Raw genomic sequence first — 18,058 nt, 5'->3', positions numbered from 1 at the left:
CTTATTTTATAACATTAACTTTTTATTTAATTGGTCAATTTTTTATTCATTCAACAAATATGCAGGCACATTTATGTGTTCCAAATTCAGGGTGATTTTAATGTAGTTAACATTTAACTTAATTTTATAATATAGCGGTATGTAGAAGTTCATATAAGTCCTTAAGAATAATTAATGGGCTTGATATTCTGATGTTTGAAATACGTATTTTTTTTATATGTAGCGTAGATTGCTCTTGCATTGTCATGATTTTAATTTAATTGCTACTCTTCAGTAAAGGAATATGAAGCTTGGTGTAAAATTTTGAAAATAAGCACGTTTTCAGCTTGCTGGGTTTTTGTTGGGATTTGTATCTGACAAGTGCTAGATTTAATGAGTTGAAACAAATAATACATTATTCATTTTGTATTTCTGTTAACTAACTTGATATAGTTAACATTTTTGGAGGAATTTCTGGATGATGTAACTTGAAGTCATGGAGCTTAGTCTTGTGAACAAAAGATTAAATATATGATAAAATTCTAAATTTTGTGGTACAGGCCTAGTGATTTTTATACTATACATTTAGTAGACTAGATATATTGTCTCATCATTAAATCTAATAACCTTGTTTTCCCCAATATGTAGGAAAAGATTCTGTTTTCTTAGTTTGAATTTATTCTTCCACAGTGTGTTGTGTGTATTTTCTTTGGCACTTTTAGCCACTTGTTCATATTAGATCTGATACAGAATGGCATTTTATTTATGTGTATTTATAATTGTTTTAGAGGTGTCTATATATCTCAACATACATTAAATAGTTGATGTTTCTCAGAAAGCACCATGACTTCAGCTTTTTCCCAATCTGAAAAAGCATAACCACTATTAGAAATTCTCTATGGTAAAGGATATTTGGAGATAAAAAAGTTTTGTTTAGTGTAGAGTTATTGAGAGTTTAGCTGGATTATGGAAGGTTGGTTGGATTTGAATAACTGTAGAAGTTGGCAGTATAGTCCCAAAGTGTTACAGGAACTTGGAGACAAACACACGACGACTTTGTGAGAGAACAAGAACCAGAGTCTAGATTCTGTTTCTGAGTGAAATGGTCTTTCTTTTGGGCAGATAGCATAGCAGGAAAGAGTAGTGGTCAATAACATTTTATCAGAGAGGATGGTACTAAGCTTGTGGACTGTGGAAAGGAATTTTTGAAGTCTTGAATAGTCTTTTATTAGGGTTGGATTGGAAAGACATTTCAGGCTCAAGGGAACTTTATGTGCAAAAGCAGGTAATCCTGAAAGTGCTTATGTTGGAGGTGAATCATGGCATTGGAGGGCAGGGATATGAAATAAATGGTGTTATATATACCAAGCACTATTCTAGGTGTGGGATATACACATGGAAAAGACAGAAATCCTGCCACCATGGAGACATTTACATTTTAGTGGAAGAAACAATAAACAAATAAACTAATATAGTAGGTAATGATGAATGCTATGACAAAAAGCAAATTGTATGGTGAAGAAGTAGAGCTAGGCTTTCTTTGAAGTAATTGGTTGGGAAAGACCTCTCCAGAGATGAAATTTGAGCAAAATAAAGTGAGTGGGAAGAGCCATGTGAATTGAGGCAGAAGGAGTGGCAGAGCACAGTTGCTGTATTTAGTAAAGAGGCCATTGTAGCTGAAGTGTACTGAGTAGTTTATTATAGAGTGTTTACGGAGTACTAAGCACTGTTTTAAGTGTATTACTAGCGTTAATTCAGTTCTTAAAACAATCCTACAAGAAGAATGCTATTTCACATATAAGGAAACTGAGGCACAGAGGTTAAATATTTATCCCAGGTCACCCAGTTTGTTAGGGAGCTGGGATTGGAGCCCAGGTAATTGACTGCAAAATCAGTATTCTCAACCATTATTCAAAGTTGGGGAAGGGAAGGTGTAGTAGGAAATTCAGCAGTAGCATGAAGCCAGTCTTACAGGCCCTTGTAACTTACTATAAGAATATAGGATTTTACTCTGACAATGATGTCAAGTCACTGGAGGGTTGGGAAATACCTAGGAAGTTGATTTATGTTCTGGAGATCAGAAGAGGAGTCTGTACTATACATATACATTTGATACTCTTCTGTGTATAGGTTATAGCTTAAAATATTTCTACTAGCCTATAACATTTCTTTGATTTAAATTAAAGATTCCACTTCATTATTTTATTAAACAGATATGTGCATGCCTGTATATACGAGTGTGTGGATGTGTGTGTGCACACTAATGAACTCTTCTGTTACTAGGTGCGAGAAGATGTACTAAATTCATTGAATAACAACTTTCTTCAAACGCTAAATCAAGCTTGGAATGATCATCAAACAGCTATGGTGATGATTAGAGACATACTAATGTACATGGTAAGTAGAGCTTTTTAAATGTTTTCTTCCTTTAAGCAGTTAAGCATTTGAAGGCTGGGCACGGTGTCTCACGCCTGTAATCCCAGCACTTTGGGAGGCCAAGGTGGGCATATCATTTAAGGTCAGGAGATTGAGACCAGCCTGGCCAGCGTGGCAAAACCCTGTCTCTACTAAAAATACAAAAATTAGGTGCAGTGGTGGGCACCTGTAATCCCAGCTACTTGGGAGGCCGAGGCAGGAGAATCGCTTGAACCGGGGGGTGAGCCAAGATCGTGCCACTGCACTCTCACTTGGGCAACAGAGTGAAACTCCGTCTCAAAAAGAAATTAAACATTTCAAAACACAATGACTTTCTGTCTAACTTAGTTATAGTACGTCTCAGTGTGGAAGGTGGTTTTTGTTTTTTAAATGAACAGTACTTTCTTTGTAAGGGCCAACCGAAGCCTATGTGAATAAAAATCTTTTTTTATTCATTTATTTATTTATTTATTTTGAGACGGGGTCTCGCTCTGTTCCCCAGGCTGGAGTGCAGTGGCACGATCTCGGCTCACTGCAAGCTGCGCCTCCCGGGTTCACGCCATTCTCCTGCCTCAGCCTCCTGATGAGCTGGGACTACAGGCGCCTGTCCCCACGCCCGGCTATTTTTATTTTTATTTTTATTTTTATTTTATTTTTCTTTTTAGTAGAGACGGGGTTTCACCACGTTAGCCAGGATGGTCTCTATCTCCTGACCTCATGATCTGCCCGCTTTGGCCTCCCAAAGTGCTGGGATTACAGGCGTGAGCCACTGTGCCCGGCCATGAATAAAAATCTTAATTGTTCACATACTTAGTGAATGCTTAGAATGAGAAACTGAAAGGGAATGACTTAATTTTTTTCTTAGTATTTAGCACTTGTCCTTTAAAATGGAAAATATGGAAAAAACCATATTAACATCTCCTTAAGAGTTGTTAAATGACAATGAGAAACAAAAGCTGAATATTCTCTTACAAGTTTTTAAATCCTTAATTCTTACATCTTCAGTGAGAGAGGATGTCATATTAATACAGTTATTTTTTCTGATAATCATACACTCATAGCTGCCATCTATTTTTCTTAATAGTATATTATTGCAGTGCAATATTGCAGCTAGTCTTGTTTAAGGATATTAGCTTCTTCACATCTATATTCCATTTTTCACCGGCTATTGCTGTATTTTGTTTTCATCAGTCAAGAAAAAAATCCTGTTCAGCAAGATCATTTGGAAAACACTGACTTTGATCTCAGCTGTTTAATAACTTTCAGAGAGATTAAATTCCAGTTAAAAAAAATTTGGTGCTATAGAATGACGCTAGATTCATTAAGTTTAATTACTGTATCACTCCAAAATTAATAAGTTAATGACTTGTTTTACATCAGTGTTTATGTTTGTGTGTTGGATATAATTATTTTTCCCAAAGTTTTACCTTTTTATATTTTTGTTTCTAGTTTTTTTAGTTTTAATGTAGTGATGAGAGCTTGTCCTAGTTTCTTTTACTTGGTAGAATAAAGCAATGTTTGGAAAGAATTTCCAATGAGAACAAACAGCTGTAAAGTTTTTTGTTCTGCTCTGTGAATTCAGTCAGGCCTATTACCCCTGGTTTTGTAAGGGCTTAGTGGCAAGGGGGTCAGGGAGAGGCCACTTCACTTTTAAGGGATTTGATAAAAGGTATAACAAATTATTTAGCTTTTCTGAGCATTATTTTTCTCATCCGGTTATAAATTAACCTTGTGTTATCATTTTGAAGTTAAATGAGATGGTATGTGACAACATATATTATCTGGCATATAAATTTGAAATAAGTTAGCTTGTTGTTTTCGAAGTTCTAGATATGGTGAGTCTTTAAATCGCATCCTAACTATCTAACATTAAGATAGAAAACCACTTGTAATCTTACGGTTTATTCTTTTGACAAAAGAAGAACTTTAAAATTTTATACACACGCATACTCTGATGTTATTTTTAAAGTGTGTTTTGTTTCAGTCCTCCTCCTCCCTTTTTTTCTTTCTTTTTTCTTTTTTTTTGCAACGAAATCTCAAACCTTGAATTCTGACTCTACACATGGTCAAGAAGTTAATTAGTTCACCCCTCAGGTTCCTCATCTATAAAATGAAAATAATATTGGGTAGAGTAGTCATGAGGCTTCAGTGGAACAATTCATGTAAACCACTTGTAGGGCTTGGCGCCCATAGTAACATGCTCATTAGAGATTAACTGGTATTATTTCTTGTCCCTTCATCTTTTCATCAGACCCATTCGGTAGTACCACAGTGCTGCATGAACTGAAAATTCATACAGGGTAGATTGATGCTACTGTTTCACTGTTTGTCGCATCACAGACCTGTGGTCAACCCTTCACACTGCCCAGCAGTTTCACTCTTTTTCTTTAGTCAGCTTGCTCCAGCAGTTATTTCTCTTCAGACCTCCATCTCTCCCTTGGGTTTCCTCCCTTGTAGTAAATGATCTTACTTTCTATTTCTCAGAGAAAAGAGAAAGCATCAGGTAGGAACTATGCTCATTTTTTGCCGCTAAATCTAGAACTTTACTTGTATTTTCTCCCCTTTTATGTTTTTCTTTTTCCCTTCTCTTTTAGTGGAGGGTGGTGTCCTCTTCTGTCAGGCCACATCTCAACCTGTGCTATGGGTCAATCCCTTTCTACCTTGTCATGAACCTTAAGTATTTTAGGGTTCTACCTTTCATATTGGATCTTACTCAACCAGCATTAAACATGTTCAAGCCACTCACTCAATCCTCAGAATACAATTCTGTTAAATTCTCTGGTGAACCCCTGCGCTGTCTCCCAGGATCTGTCGTGTGTCATTCATAGCTAAATGTGTTGTAAGAAATGTTGACATTTGCCATCTTCCTTTTCTCATCTTTCATACACTTTGAATACATTACAGTTAAGCTTCTACCTCAACTATTAAGTTTTGCCCTTACTAGTATCACCATGGTGTCTTTTCATCTCAGAATAGAGAGACTGCTAATCCCCATTCTCCTTGTTTTTTTTTTTTTTTTAAGCAGCGTTTGCCACAGTTGGTCATTCCTTCGTTCTTCTAACATGTTTCCTTGATTTCTGTAACAAAGAACTCTCTTTGTATGCCTCCTACCTACCTTCTTACTGTTTCTTAGCCTCTCCTCCTCCTTCAATGACTACTAACTGCCCCCACCATCCCCCCTTAAATAGAGGCATTCTTGGGGTTTAGTCCTAGTTGTTCTTCTCATGGTACACTCTCTTCACCTTATGTAGCTTCATGTGCCTCTGTGCAGATGATTCCCAAATTGTGTCTCTAGCTTCATTTCCTGAGATTCAGACTCATATATGCATTTGTCTAGTTAATGGAGCCTTCATTCTCTGAAGTACTTCAAACTTGGCATGTCCAAATGAGCTCATAATCACTATCATTCAGTTGATAATCACTATCATACTGAAACCTGAGAATTATTCTTATAAGTTCTTTTTTTCTCCCTACATCATCTGTTGCTAGACTCTCCAGTTTTCTCTTTATTGTCTGTTACTCAACATCAAACCACCTTCATTTCTCTCTTGAAGTATTCAGTGTTGCTAGTCTTAACAGTGTTCACTGGGCTCTTCTCTGTTTTCCATATTGCTCCCAGGATTACTATTTTAAAGCCAAATCTGATCACGTCACTGCCCTGTTGAAATCCTTATCTCTCATCTTGGAATTCTTTTACATATCTTCTGTCTGGAAATGTTTCTAGAATTTTTTTTTTCTTTAATGTCACTTGCTCTACTTATTCTTTATGTCTTACCTTATATTTCTGGTAAGCTTTCCCTGACCCACGTACTCCCCACTGGCTGCAGTTGCTCTCATTGTACCTAGTACTATTCCTTTGCAACATTTATCACAGTCATTAACCAACTATTCAGTATGTAGTTTGCCCACTGGAGTGTATGAGGATGGAAACAGTGTTTGTGTACTATTATGTCTTTAATACCTACCACAGCTCCTTGTACAAACTAGGCACTTACATATATCTTTAATGAGTTGGTGCAGAGTTATATAGTATGTTTTTTTTTTAAATAAACTACACTTTTAAAAATGCTTATTAAAAATATGCTATTTTAGGCCAGGCACAGTGGCTCACACCTGTAATTCTAGTACTTGGGGAGGCCTAGGTGGGTGGATTACTTGAGGCCAGGAATTTGAGACCAGCCTGGCCAGTGTGGTGAAACCCCATCTCTACTAAAAACACAAAAAATTTGCTAGGTGTGGTGGTGCGTGCCTATGATGCCAGCTACTCGGAGGCTGAGGCAGGAGAATTGCTTGAACTTGGGAGGCAGAGGTTGCAGGAAGCCAAGATCATGCCACTGCGCTCTAGCCTGGGTGACAGAGTAAGACTCTCATCTCAAAAAAAAAAGGCTATTTTAGGTTCAAAAAGAAAGTGTTGATACCTTCATGTTCTACAAGATAAATTTTTAAAATTTTCATATCCTTCATTTACTTACATTGCCTTTTTATGTGTAGTGTTCTAGGCTTAATTAAAATGTACTTAAAAGTACATTTTTATGGGGTTTTTTTTGTTTGTTTGGTTTTGTTTTTTGAGACAGGGTCTTGCTCTGTCGCCCAGGCTGGAGTCCAGTGGTGCTGTCTTTGCTCACTGCAGCCTCCGCCTCCTGGGTTGAAGCGATCCTCCTGCCTCACCCTCCTGAGTAGTTAGGACTACAGGTGCATGCCACCACACCTGGCTAATTTTTGTATTTTTGGTAGAGATGGGGTTTCGCCATGTTGGCCAGGCTGGTCTCGAACTCCTGGGCTCAAGTGATCTACCCGCCTCAGCCTCCCAAAGTGTTGGGCTTACAGGCATGAGCCACTGTGCCCAACCAAAAGTGCATTTTAAAATTAAGGTAAAATTTCATGTATGTTGAAATGAACTAAAGTGTACAAAATGATTTTTGACAAACATATGCACCTCTCTAACCGATACCTCATTTAAGATAAAATATGCTTTTAATTTTTCAGAAATCAAAAAAGTTTTTCTCTGTGGACATCTCCACTTTTTTTTTTTTTGTAAGACTTTTACCCTCAACCTAGGCTCTTAGGTTATATTACCAACTATGCAGGTTTCTTGTGGTTACTGGCTCTAATTATTGGGATTTCAGATCTTAGGCCCAGAGCAGGAGGAGAGAAGAAACTTCACTGTCTGCCCACCTACTACCTAATCAGCTAGCTGACTTTTGTTTTTGTTTTTGTTTTGTTTTGTTTTGTTTTTTTGAGACGGAGTCTCACTCTGTTGCCCAGGCTGGAGTGCAGTGGCGCGATCTCGGCTCACTGCAAGCTCTGCCTTCCGGGTTCACGCCATTCTCCTGCCTCAGCCTCCTGAGTAGTTGGGACTACAGGCGCCTGCCACCACGCCCGGCTAATTTTTTTGTATTTTTACTGGAGACGGGGTTTCACTGTGTTAGCCATCATGGTCTCGATCTCCTGACCTCGTGATCTGCCCGCCTTGGCCTCCCAAAGTGCTAGAATTACAGGCGTGAGCCACAGGCCCGGCCTAGCTGACTTTTACTCTTAACAAGGAGGTGTCTGTGTCTAAAATGTTATGCATTATACTATGGGACACACTGCCTCTTGAAAATGTAAATAAAGTCACACGTTACATGGAGGTAACGATTGTTCAAAATTTGTCCCACATAACTTTGTTGTTTGGCAGGTTCGGTGTTGCAAAAATCAACTCTACATCTCTCTTGATGGAACATGTGGCCTCTAGTTTCTGCCACTCCACCCCTTCCTAATGCTTGAGACTTGCATTACCTGTTTGGCTCCTGAAAGCATTAAGAGTTTGTAATCCCTGCTTTACTTACATACGTTAATTTGATTCATTCTTTTTTTTTTTCTTTTTGAGAGGGAGTCTCGGGGTGCAGTGGCACGATCTCAGCTCACTGCAAGCTCCGCCTCCCGGGTTCATGCCATTCTCCTGCCTCAGCCTCCCAAGTAGCTGGGACTACAGGCGCCCACCACCACACCCGGCTAATTTTTTTTTTTTTTTTTTTTTTTTTTTTTTTTTGTATTTTTAGTAGAGATGGGGTTTCACCGTGTTAGCCAGGATGGTCTCAATCTCCTGACCTCGTGATCTGCCCACCTCGGCCTCCCAAAGTACTGGGATTACAGGCGTGAGCCACCACACCCAGCCGATTCATTCTTTTATTAAAGAAATAACTCCATGTTTAGCTTATAAGATAGTTTGGTACTGGTTAATATGTTTCACTTTCAGTTTTAATTATTCAAATGATTAATGATTGGGAAAAGATTTGACATTACAGAAAATTTGTTATATACGTTATATTACAGCCTGAATTATTGATACAATCCATAAGTATTTATTAATATTTGGTTCATTTTTCTCTTTCAAGCTATGAAAATGAATATAATGTTAAGGGAAAATTATAGATAGTATTCCATAGGCTACTCAAGCAATTACAGTTAATGTCAAAGGGAACAAAATGATTTCCTATCTTGATCTTCTGTTAAGAAGGCTAATAGAAGAATTGCTGTGCAAAACTTTATGGAGAATTTCAAAGGTATTTTTGTGTTTCTTCTTGAATTTGTCTGTATTTCCAGTCATTTTCACAAACAGCAAAGGTATTCTGAAAGGTATTCTGCAAATTATTCTGAAAGGAGATTAGAGGGAATAAATTCAAAGGAATGGGGAGAGAGTAACCCAAGAAAGGAGGGTCACTGCTTCTTTGAGCTATTTGGAAAGTCATCAAGGATGGGTAAAGAGATGAAGTGGTGTGTAAAAATAACTTTATGAAGAGGAGAGAAGCTGAGAAACTCTCTTTTGGTATTCTAGTCTCCTTAGTAAGGTAGAAGGTAGGACCATCAGTTTAGGGTGACAGAAGCATGTGAGTTGTTGAGCCCTTAAGGAGTGTGGTAGGCTACTCCCCAGCCCCCTAATCCCAAAATATGTCCATGACTAATCATTGAAACCTGGGAATATTGCCTTTATATGGCAAAAGGGACTTTGCAGATGTGATTATGTTATGGATTTTTAGATGAGATTATCCCGGGCTGTTCCCCTGGACCTGATGTAATCATACTGGTTCTTACCACAGAGATGAAAGAGTCAGTCAGAGAAAAAAGGCGATATGATTGTAGAAACAGACTGGAGTGATGGACTTTGAAAATGGAGGAGGGGGCACTAGTCAAAGAAGACAGATGGCCCCTAGAAAAGCAAGGAAATGGGTGCTCTTGAGAGCCTCCGTAAGGAGCCAGCCCTGCCAACATCTTTGCTTTAGCCCGCTGAAACTGATTTCAGTTTTCTGAATTCTAGAATATAAGAGAATAGATAAACCACAAATTTGTGGTAATTTTTACAGCAGCAATAAGAAACTAATACAAGGAAAAAAAATGGAATGCTCACTGTGCTGTGATCAACTAGGTGTAAATAAATGAATTATCTATAGTTGTGAGGGGATAATTTAGGTGAGTTGGCACAAATTTTGTATAGTGGAGCCAGTTAGAGTTTGACCTTTTTCCAGGGTACTTAGCCTCAGAGAAGAGTGTTCAAAATAAGGAAAACCCACTGATAGAATTTTCCCTCTTGGGTGTGGGGGAGAATTCTAAGACAGTAGCGTTTTTGAAATGGTTGCTGTGGGTCTGTGCTGTTAAAGGAAGCAAGTGAATCTCATACGGTCCATGAAATAGAAGTATTACGTATTTGGGATCAGCAGACCTAGAGATCTAGTGAGAATGAGAAACGGGATCGTTCAAGTGTAACAAAGTAGGAGAGGTGGGAAGAAAAGATGATCTTCAATGCCAGAGTTATTTGATGTCTTCTAATGATGAGGTTCAAGGTTTGCTTATATCAATGTGCGGCTGGAGGGAATCTTGATAAAATGCAAGATTAAAATTTAGGCATCTTTAAGGAGCGTGTCAGATTGCTCATTAGTGTGAACGTTGTAGTGCAAATGTTGCTCATGTTGCCAACCAAAGGTAATAGGTGGCAAGGAGCAGAGTTTAGATGAATACTATACGCTATTTGCTAAAGCTACCGTGGAGAATTTGTGTGCCTTTTTGGAGGCCAGAAGATAGGATAAGAACATAGAGATGATGGAGTCTGTGGGTCTGTGTTTTCTCATGTACATTTTGATGATTTTAGCTCTCTAAAAAGTTTGTTCACAATATTCTAGGTTGCACATTTAGAGAATTTTGAAAATAACTATATTCTGGAAAAGCACAGATAGATTAAGAATTTTCCTGGCACCTTCTCTGCTTTCAGAATGATGTACTAGAAGAAACAGGATGCAGTGACTTTTGGGCTATACCTCTTCAACATTTTGACTGACTTTGCTTTTGTAAGAAAGGTCTTTTTAAGACAGGCTTTCCCCATTTGTGCTCTAATTTTTATAGCTATGACTGACCAGTATCCAGTACCCCGGCATCTTTTTATAGTTAGAAGTCACATACTAGGCCTTATGTCAAGGAAACCAGGGCATCATGAAATACTGTAAAGGTTAAGAATGTGCCTGATAATAAGGGTTTCTTCCTTCCTTAAATTCCTGCTGCTTTTTAATTTTATTTTTCTTGCTACTTAAAAATGTTATTTAATATTTTTCAGCCCCTATCTGAAACAGATTAATAGAACAGTAAACTTTTTTTTTTTTTGGAGACTTAGTCTTGCTCTGTCGCCCAGGTTGGAGAATGATAAACTTGATCGCTGTGCCTTGTGAACTGTTTTCTGGGTATATGCAGTGATGATTTTAGTAGTCCATGACATTAAGTTTAGGAAGGCAAGTATTCAGTGTTTACACTGCCTAACATGAAGTAGACCCTGTGGTCAGAAATAGAGCACATTATTTGTTTTTCTTTTCTTTTCTTTTCTTTTTTTTTTTGAAACGGAGTCTCCCTCTGTCGCCCAGGCTGGAGTGCAGTGGCGCAATCTCAGCTCACTGCAGCCTTCGCCTCCCGGGTTCAAGCGATTCTTCTGCCTCAGCCTCCCGAGTAGCTGGGATTACAGGCGCCCACCACCACGTCCAGCTAATTTTTTGTATTTTTCTTAAAGACGGGGTTCACCACGTTGGCCAGACTGGTCTTGAACTTTCGACCTCAGGTGATCCACCTGCCTTGGCCTTCCAAAGTGCTGGAATTACAGGCATGAGCCACAGCGCCCAGCCCGGAAATACATCACATCTTGATAGAGTAAAGGGAATGAACTTGTATACATAAAGTGGACTCTGACAATGTATATGGGAAGTTTGGAGTAGTGAGAAGAATGTTTAATGTGAATTAAGAAACTAGTTCCTGCTTTGTCATTAATTTGCTCAAGTTATTTACCCTCTCAAGACTCTTGTTTTCTTATCTGTAAAATTATTGGACAAGAGATCTGATTCTTATCTTTTGGGAGTCATAGATCCTTTGGGAAATGGTCATATTTCACGAACTCTCTCCTGGAAGAGGCAGGCATGTGTGCATGCACATACCATAGAACACATACTTTGTGCAGTTTCAAGGGGTTTATGGGTGCCTGAAACCTATCTATGGAATCTGTAAGGATATGTTGATTAGATTATTTTAAATGTTAGAGCCCTTTTAGCTCTTAAGTTTTATACCATCTTAAAACTGAAAGTGAACAGCTAGATGTAGTGTCTGAGGAATTATGATAATGAGGGAAGAAAACAGAGTAGATTAAGTTGATCACAGTTTCTTTAGGAACTCTTCAAGTAGGTTAATATAAGCCTTCCTTGGCTGAGTCTCCCCAACACTGCTACTCAAAAGAGCAAATAATACTTTTACCTTTGGTGCGTGCCAGGCACTGTTTAAGCACTTTATGTATGTTTATTTAATCCTAACAATATTATTATCTTATCATTATTTTTGTTATTTTTAAGCAATACTTTAGGAGATCAATAAAACAAAAAAATTTATTGTGTTTCTTTGAAGGTAAATGTTTTTCCAAATACATAACAACAGATATCATTTATTACATACCTGTATCACTGTGCCACATGTTTTAAATACTTGACCTTAAAGTTGAATGTTATCTCCATTTTTGTGAATGAAAAACTGAGGTTAGAAAGATTAAGAATGAGGTTAGAGAGATTAACCTGCCAAAATCATACATTTACTGAATAACTGGAGTAGAACATTGGATTTAAGCCTTTGAATTTGCAGTGTTTGATTTTTGATTCAAATTTGAATTTAGAAGTTGATTCTAAAGCTCATGGTCTTCACCACTGTGCTCTATCAATCACCTCAGTGCAAAAGAATTACATTAATTGACTGTTTAATAGAGCTTATGATAAACCCAGAATTTTAAGGTGTATCACTTGTTCCATATATTGAAGCATTTAGTTTGTTTACATTTAAAATAATTACTGATACATTTGGGTTTAAATTTACTGTCCTATTTTTTTCTGTCTCATCTGTTCTTTATTACTTTCCTCAGCTTTTTTTTTTTTGCTTTCTTTAGATTAATAAGTGTATTTTATTACTCCCACCCCCCATTAGCTTATTATTTACATGTTATTATTATTTTAGTAGTTACCTTAGAGATTATATGCATTAGATTAGTTTTTTGTTTTGTTTCTTACCACTTTCTGGGTAGGGCAAAGGTCTTAGAACATTTTGACTTCTTGGGGTTTTTACCCTTTGGTTTTTATACTTCTGATCCTGGGTTGTTTTTGTTTTGTTTTGTGGGGGAAACGGGCAAGCATGGTGTTTTAAAATTTGAATTCCAGTATTGTTTGTGAAAAATTGTGGAGGCCCTGCATGATACCTTCCTCCAAAGTAAATTTAATTTTGTTCCGGCAGGCAGGTAAAGTACAGTCAGATCACCGTGATCTAGTTGAGGCTAGCTTTTAGTTAGTGTTGGTCTGTTAACAGTTTGCCTTTATTTCCAGGACATACCTATTCTCAGAGCATAGTTCCTCTGGGGTCTGAACTGAAAGAAAGCTGGAGGTGTTTGCCAGGTTGCCTTCTGAATTAATGTTCCTAGAATTCTAACAGTTGTCTCTTCAGCACAGATCTTCAGCCTCCCTTTGATACTTTCTGTTTGGATTCTTGGTGTCATCACCCCTTGCTTAGGGTGCTGTATCAGTAAACATCTCAGTGAAAAATTTCTTGCAGAAATTGCGGCTCTTTGTGTTTCTCTCCTCTTCAGAGCCTTGACGTCTTAAGTCCTAGCTGCTTGGTAACCAACTCCACTTTTGTCTTTCTGGTTGGGCTCTTATTTCCAGTCCTCCAAAGACAGCAAGTGACTGAAGGGAACCAGTGAAGGCTGGTATGGGGCTCCTCTCAGTATGTTTGCCTTTTCTCCGGAATCTTGGCCCTACAAGTCTGGGTTGCCTTTGTTACTCTTGATGCTTTTAAACACTGGGGGTTTTTGGTTTGTTTTTTTAATTGTGGTCAAATACATATAAAATTTACCATCTTACCCTTAAGTGTGCAGTTCAGAGCTATTAAGTCTACGTTCACATTGCTGTACAGAGCTGTCACCACCATCCTCTCCAGAATTCTTTTCATCTTGCAAAACTGAAATTCTGTACCCACTAAACAGTAACTTTCCATTTTCCCCTCCACCAAGCCTCTGCCAGCTACCATTCTACCTTCTCTGTTTATGATTTGATCACTCATTACCTCATGTAAGTGGAATCATAAGGTGTTTGTCCCTTTGTCACTGGCATATTTCACTTAGCATGTCCTTAAGGTTCATCGTATTACGGCATATGTGAGAGTTTACTTCCTTTCTAAGGCTGCATAATACCGCATTGTATGTGTAGACCACATTTTGTTTATCTGTTCATCTGTTGATGGACACTTGAGTTGTTTTCACCTTTTGGCTACTGTGAATAATGTTGCTGTGAACACGAATGTACAAATACCTCTTCAAGATGTGCTTTCATTTCTTTTGGGTGTATACCCAGAAGTGGAATTAGTGGATCCTATGTTAATTGTTTTTGTGATTTTTGAGGAACTGCTATATTGCTTTCCACAGCAGCTATACCATCTTAGGTTTCCACCAACAGTGCACGAGAGCTCTCATTTTTCCACATTCTTGTCAAAACTTGTTATTTTGTGTTTTGTGTGTGGTTTTTTTTTATAGTAACTCTTCTAATGGGTATGAGGTGGTAGTTTTTTATTTTCATCCAGCTTTTTTAGTTGTTCTTCCAGGGGAGTTGGTCTTACAAAAGCTTTTCTTTCAGTACTAAAGGTGGAATAACATTTTGAGGTAGATGTTATTTTACAGATGAGGCAACTGAGACAGATACTAAGGTCACACCTAGTAAATGGCAGACAAGACTGAAACAGAGGCTATTTGGTTCTTGAATCAGTGCTCTTAACCACTGAATTGTATTGCTTCTCTAATACAGGTCTTCTTTCCTGAAAGATAGTCTTATAAATTCATTGCTCTAAGACCTCAAAGTGTGATTAACTGTTTTTTTTTCCTCTGACTTCTAGATTATTAAATTTGAAGTAGAGAACAGTGTTTTTATTTTATGATTTATTGCAGTTTACACAACTTTAGAGAAACATGGGTTTGATTTGTCCAATATCTTGGTAGACAATTCTTAAATGGAAATTATTTTTAAATAAAAATTTTTCACAACTGTGTTTTTCTTGTTAAAATTTTTCAGACCCCTGAGAAGGATTTTTTTTTTTTTTTTTTTGAGACAGTGTCTCACCCTGTCACCCAGGCTGGAGTGCAGTGGCAGGATCTTGACTCACTGCAAGCTCCGCCTCCCGGGTTCATACCATTCTCCTGCCTCAGCCTCCCAAGTAGCTGGGCTACAGGCTCCCGCCACCATGCCTGGCTAATTTTTTTGTATTTTTTAGTAGAGATGGGGTTTCACTGTGTTAGCCAGGATGGTCTCGATCTCCTGACCTCATGATCCGCCCGCCTCGGCCTCCCAAGAAAGATTTTAAGAAAATTTTTACTGTGGTGGAAACTCTGAGCTTTTTAGTAGTGGCTAAGTCCACCAGGTTTTTTGACACCATATCATATGGTTCTCTACCAAATTTATCAGTAATATTTTTATATCTAGAAATGTTTATCTGTACAATTTACTAATTCATATGTTACTGGTGCTGTTTTAGAAGTGTAGTCAGTTACTGGTATCATGGAAAGTATTGAGAAAGTTCTTTAAACTTGGATCTAATTATAATTAGACTTTTTTTTCCCCCACTATGATTCTGCAGTAGAAACTTTTTACTACTTTTCTGCTCATTTAAAATTTTTCTATTTCTGTCTTCATTGTGTTAAACCTTTTTAAATCTGTATTTATTTCATGATTTGAAAGTGATCTCTGAAAATATTTTATTACTTGTTAATAGAGGATTACCTTAGTGATTAAATTTGGTAAGGCAGGTTCTAACATGTTCTGACAGACTTGCCATAGAGTTATTTGCCTCTTTTTTTTTTTTTTAATTTTAAATGTGAGTTTTAACTTTTCAGGGTTTGTCTCTAGCTTACTAGCAGAATAAGTATTTAATATTTATAAAGATTTTTTTAACCCTGTTTACATTTGTCTTTTCATATTCTCTTTTACAGTAGTAGACAAAAACAGTTACAGATGTTCTTAGTATGAGGATAAGAAACTGAAAGAAGAACTATTTAAGAGTTTGATTAACCAGCTTGACAGTTAGCTTAAAAGACCAACTTTCACAGCAATTCACATGTTGTTAAACCTTTTTTTTTTCCCTAAATAAATAGCTACTGCTGGCCATATGTGGGACCAGGCAGAGGATAGATGAATAAGTACTAATAAATAACTATCCTTGGTCTATTAGGAGTAGTAGTAAAAGTACTGAACTACTTTGAGAGGCCGAGGCGGGTCAGGAGTTAGAGACCAGCCTGGCCCAACATGGTGAAACCCCAACTCTACTGAAAATACAAAAATTAGCCGGGCATGGTGGCACATACCTGTAATCCCAGCTACTAGCGGGGCTGAGGCAGGAAGATCACTTGAACCTGGGAGGCGGAAGTTGCAGTGAACCGAGATCGTGCCACTGCACTCCAGCCTGGGCAACAGAGCGAGACTCTGTCTCAAAAAAAAAAAAAAAAAAAGAAGTATGAAACTACTGGACTTTAAAGCAAACATGTTATTAAAAGCTCCCTTAAACTTTGTAATAGAACCAGAGGACTTTTGTATTTATATTTATACTAAGCTTTCAGAGTTGAATGTGACCCAAAGGTTAGTTTTAGAATTTGTTCTCAAACACCTGTTTACTCATAGTTACAAATGAAACATTAGATAGGAATGATAAAATAACAATTTTTAAGTTGTTTCTTTCCTTGGGTGCACCATTGATTTTGCTTAGAACCCATTTATCCTAGCTTGCTTTTCTGTAACATAATGACTATTAAAAATATTTACTAAACTTTTTCTTGCAGGTAAATTAAGTAGTAAGAGTTAAGTTGTTTTTTGGACTTAATTTTCACATTTGTTTCTATTTTAACTTTTTATTTGATTTGTTTGTAATGCCACTCCCTGAGTAATGAAACTACTTAGCGCATTTTAAGAGACACCCCTTGACTTTGCATAGGTTTAGCTTCAGTAGGAACTGTATTTTTGCATTGTGTGTCTTGACACCTTTGAGCATACTTTTATGTGCTGAATTTGATTTCTTATACATCATTTAACTATTTAGATATGTTGGTAGGGTGAAGAGGAAAAGGCACATCTTTGCCAAGATGGTGGAAGTAGTAATATCTGTGGTCTTGTAGGGCCAAGCATTTTGTTTGTTGGTGTCCTCGTGTCTTCTGGGCATGCAAAGAGCCCTAGGTCTTGAGTAAGCATTTGCAGGAGTTTTCCATGGAGGTCACCTGGTTGAGCTTTCCTTTTCTTGTGGCTTAGAAAGACTCCATCTCTCTCCAGTCCAACTCCTGGAGACCTGCCTGTCCTAGTTGATGTTTTAAAACTGGTGGTGCTTTTGTATTTTTTTATCCAGCCTTTATAGTTGTTGGCAGGGAAGTTGGTCTTGAAAGCTATTTATTTTCAGGACTAGAAGTGGAAATGAGTGGAATAGCATTGTGAGATAGATGTTATGTTACAAATGAAGTGCTTATGTTACAAATGAAGTTGGCTTATCAAGCTTACTGTATGGATGAAGTCAGATGCAGAACCAGCTGTAAAAAGGGGGGCATGAGATGCTCCTGTCTCTCACCACAGGTCCACCTAGCTTGTGAAAGTTTTTGCTCATTGCAGGCCTGCTTGGCCAAGGAATAGCAACCCTTGAGAGAGAACTGTAAATAGAGATTTAAAATGTGGTTTATCTCTGTGGTGATGAAACTCACATCCCTTTATGTAAATATAATGCTTGACTCACATTAGGCTTTCAAACATGTTTTTCAGAACATTTTATATTTAAAATGCCTGTTTTTGGCTTTAAAAAGGCAAGTAGAAAAAGCCACCAACTTTCTATCTCTGCTAAGCTCTCTTTAGTAGATAAGTGACTAATGTCAAACTCATACTACATTTTGGTCACTACATTTTGGTCAAAGCCTGGGATTAAGACATTTTAAAATCAGTCTTTAATTTTTTTTTTTCTCTTTTGGAATGATTTTTAAAATCTTGTTCATACTTTGAGTTTGCTAGTTAGAGGTAACCGGAGCTGGGACTTTTAAAAAATCTTAAAAAATAGACACATAAAAATTAAAACCTCACAAGAATTTAAATGATATTAGAATCATATCATGTGC

The 18,058-nt window shown here is 37.5% G+C and overlaps 1 protein-coding gene across 6 annotated transcripts in view; it reads left to right on the top strand.

Annotated features, from left to right (window-relative positions):
* Positions 1-18,058, top strand: part of CUL3 (cullin 3) — a 111,491-nt gene that overhangs the window by 47,556 nt on the left and 45,877 nt on the right. For 4 of the 6 annotated variants that reach the window (XM_001167528.8, XM_003949978.6, XM_016949524.4 and 1 more), the window contains one exon: positions 2,263-2,376. The exons of the other annotated variants lie outside the window; for them this stretch is intronic. In XM_001167528.8, the coding sequence (XP_001167528.1) occupies positions 2,263-2,376 (114 nt within the window). The remainder of the gene's footprint in view (positions 1-2,262; positions 2,377-18,058) is intronic. 6 annotated transcript variants of the gene reach the window in all.

The sequence above is a fragment of the Pan troglodytes genome, chromosome 13 (assembly GCF_028858775.2).
Source record: "Pan troglodytes isolate AG18354 chromosome 13, NHGRI_mPanTro3-v2.0_pri, whole genome shotgun sequence".
NCBI lineage: Eukaryota > Metazoa > Chordata > Mammalia > Primates > Hominidae > Pan > Pan troglodytes.
The sequence above is the reverse complement of the archived record's forward strand: the minus strand, read 5'-3'. Positions and strand labels throughout refer to the sequence as shown.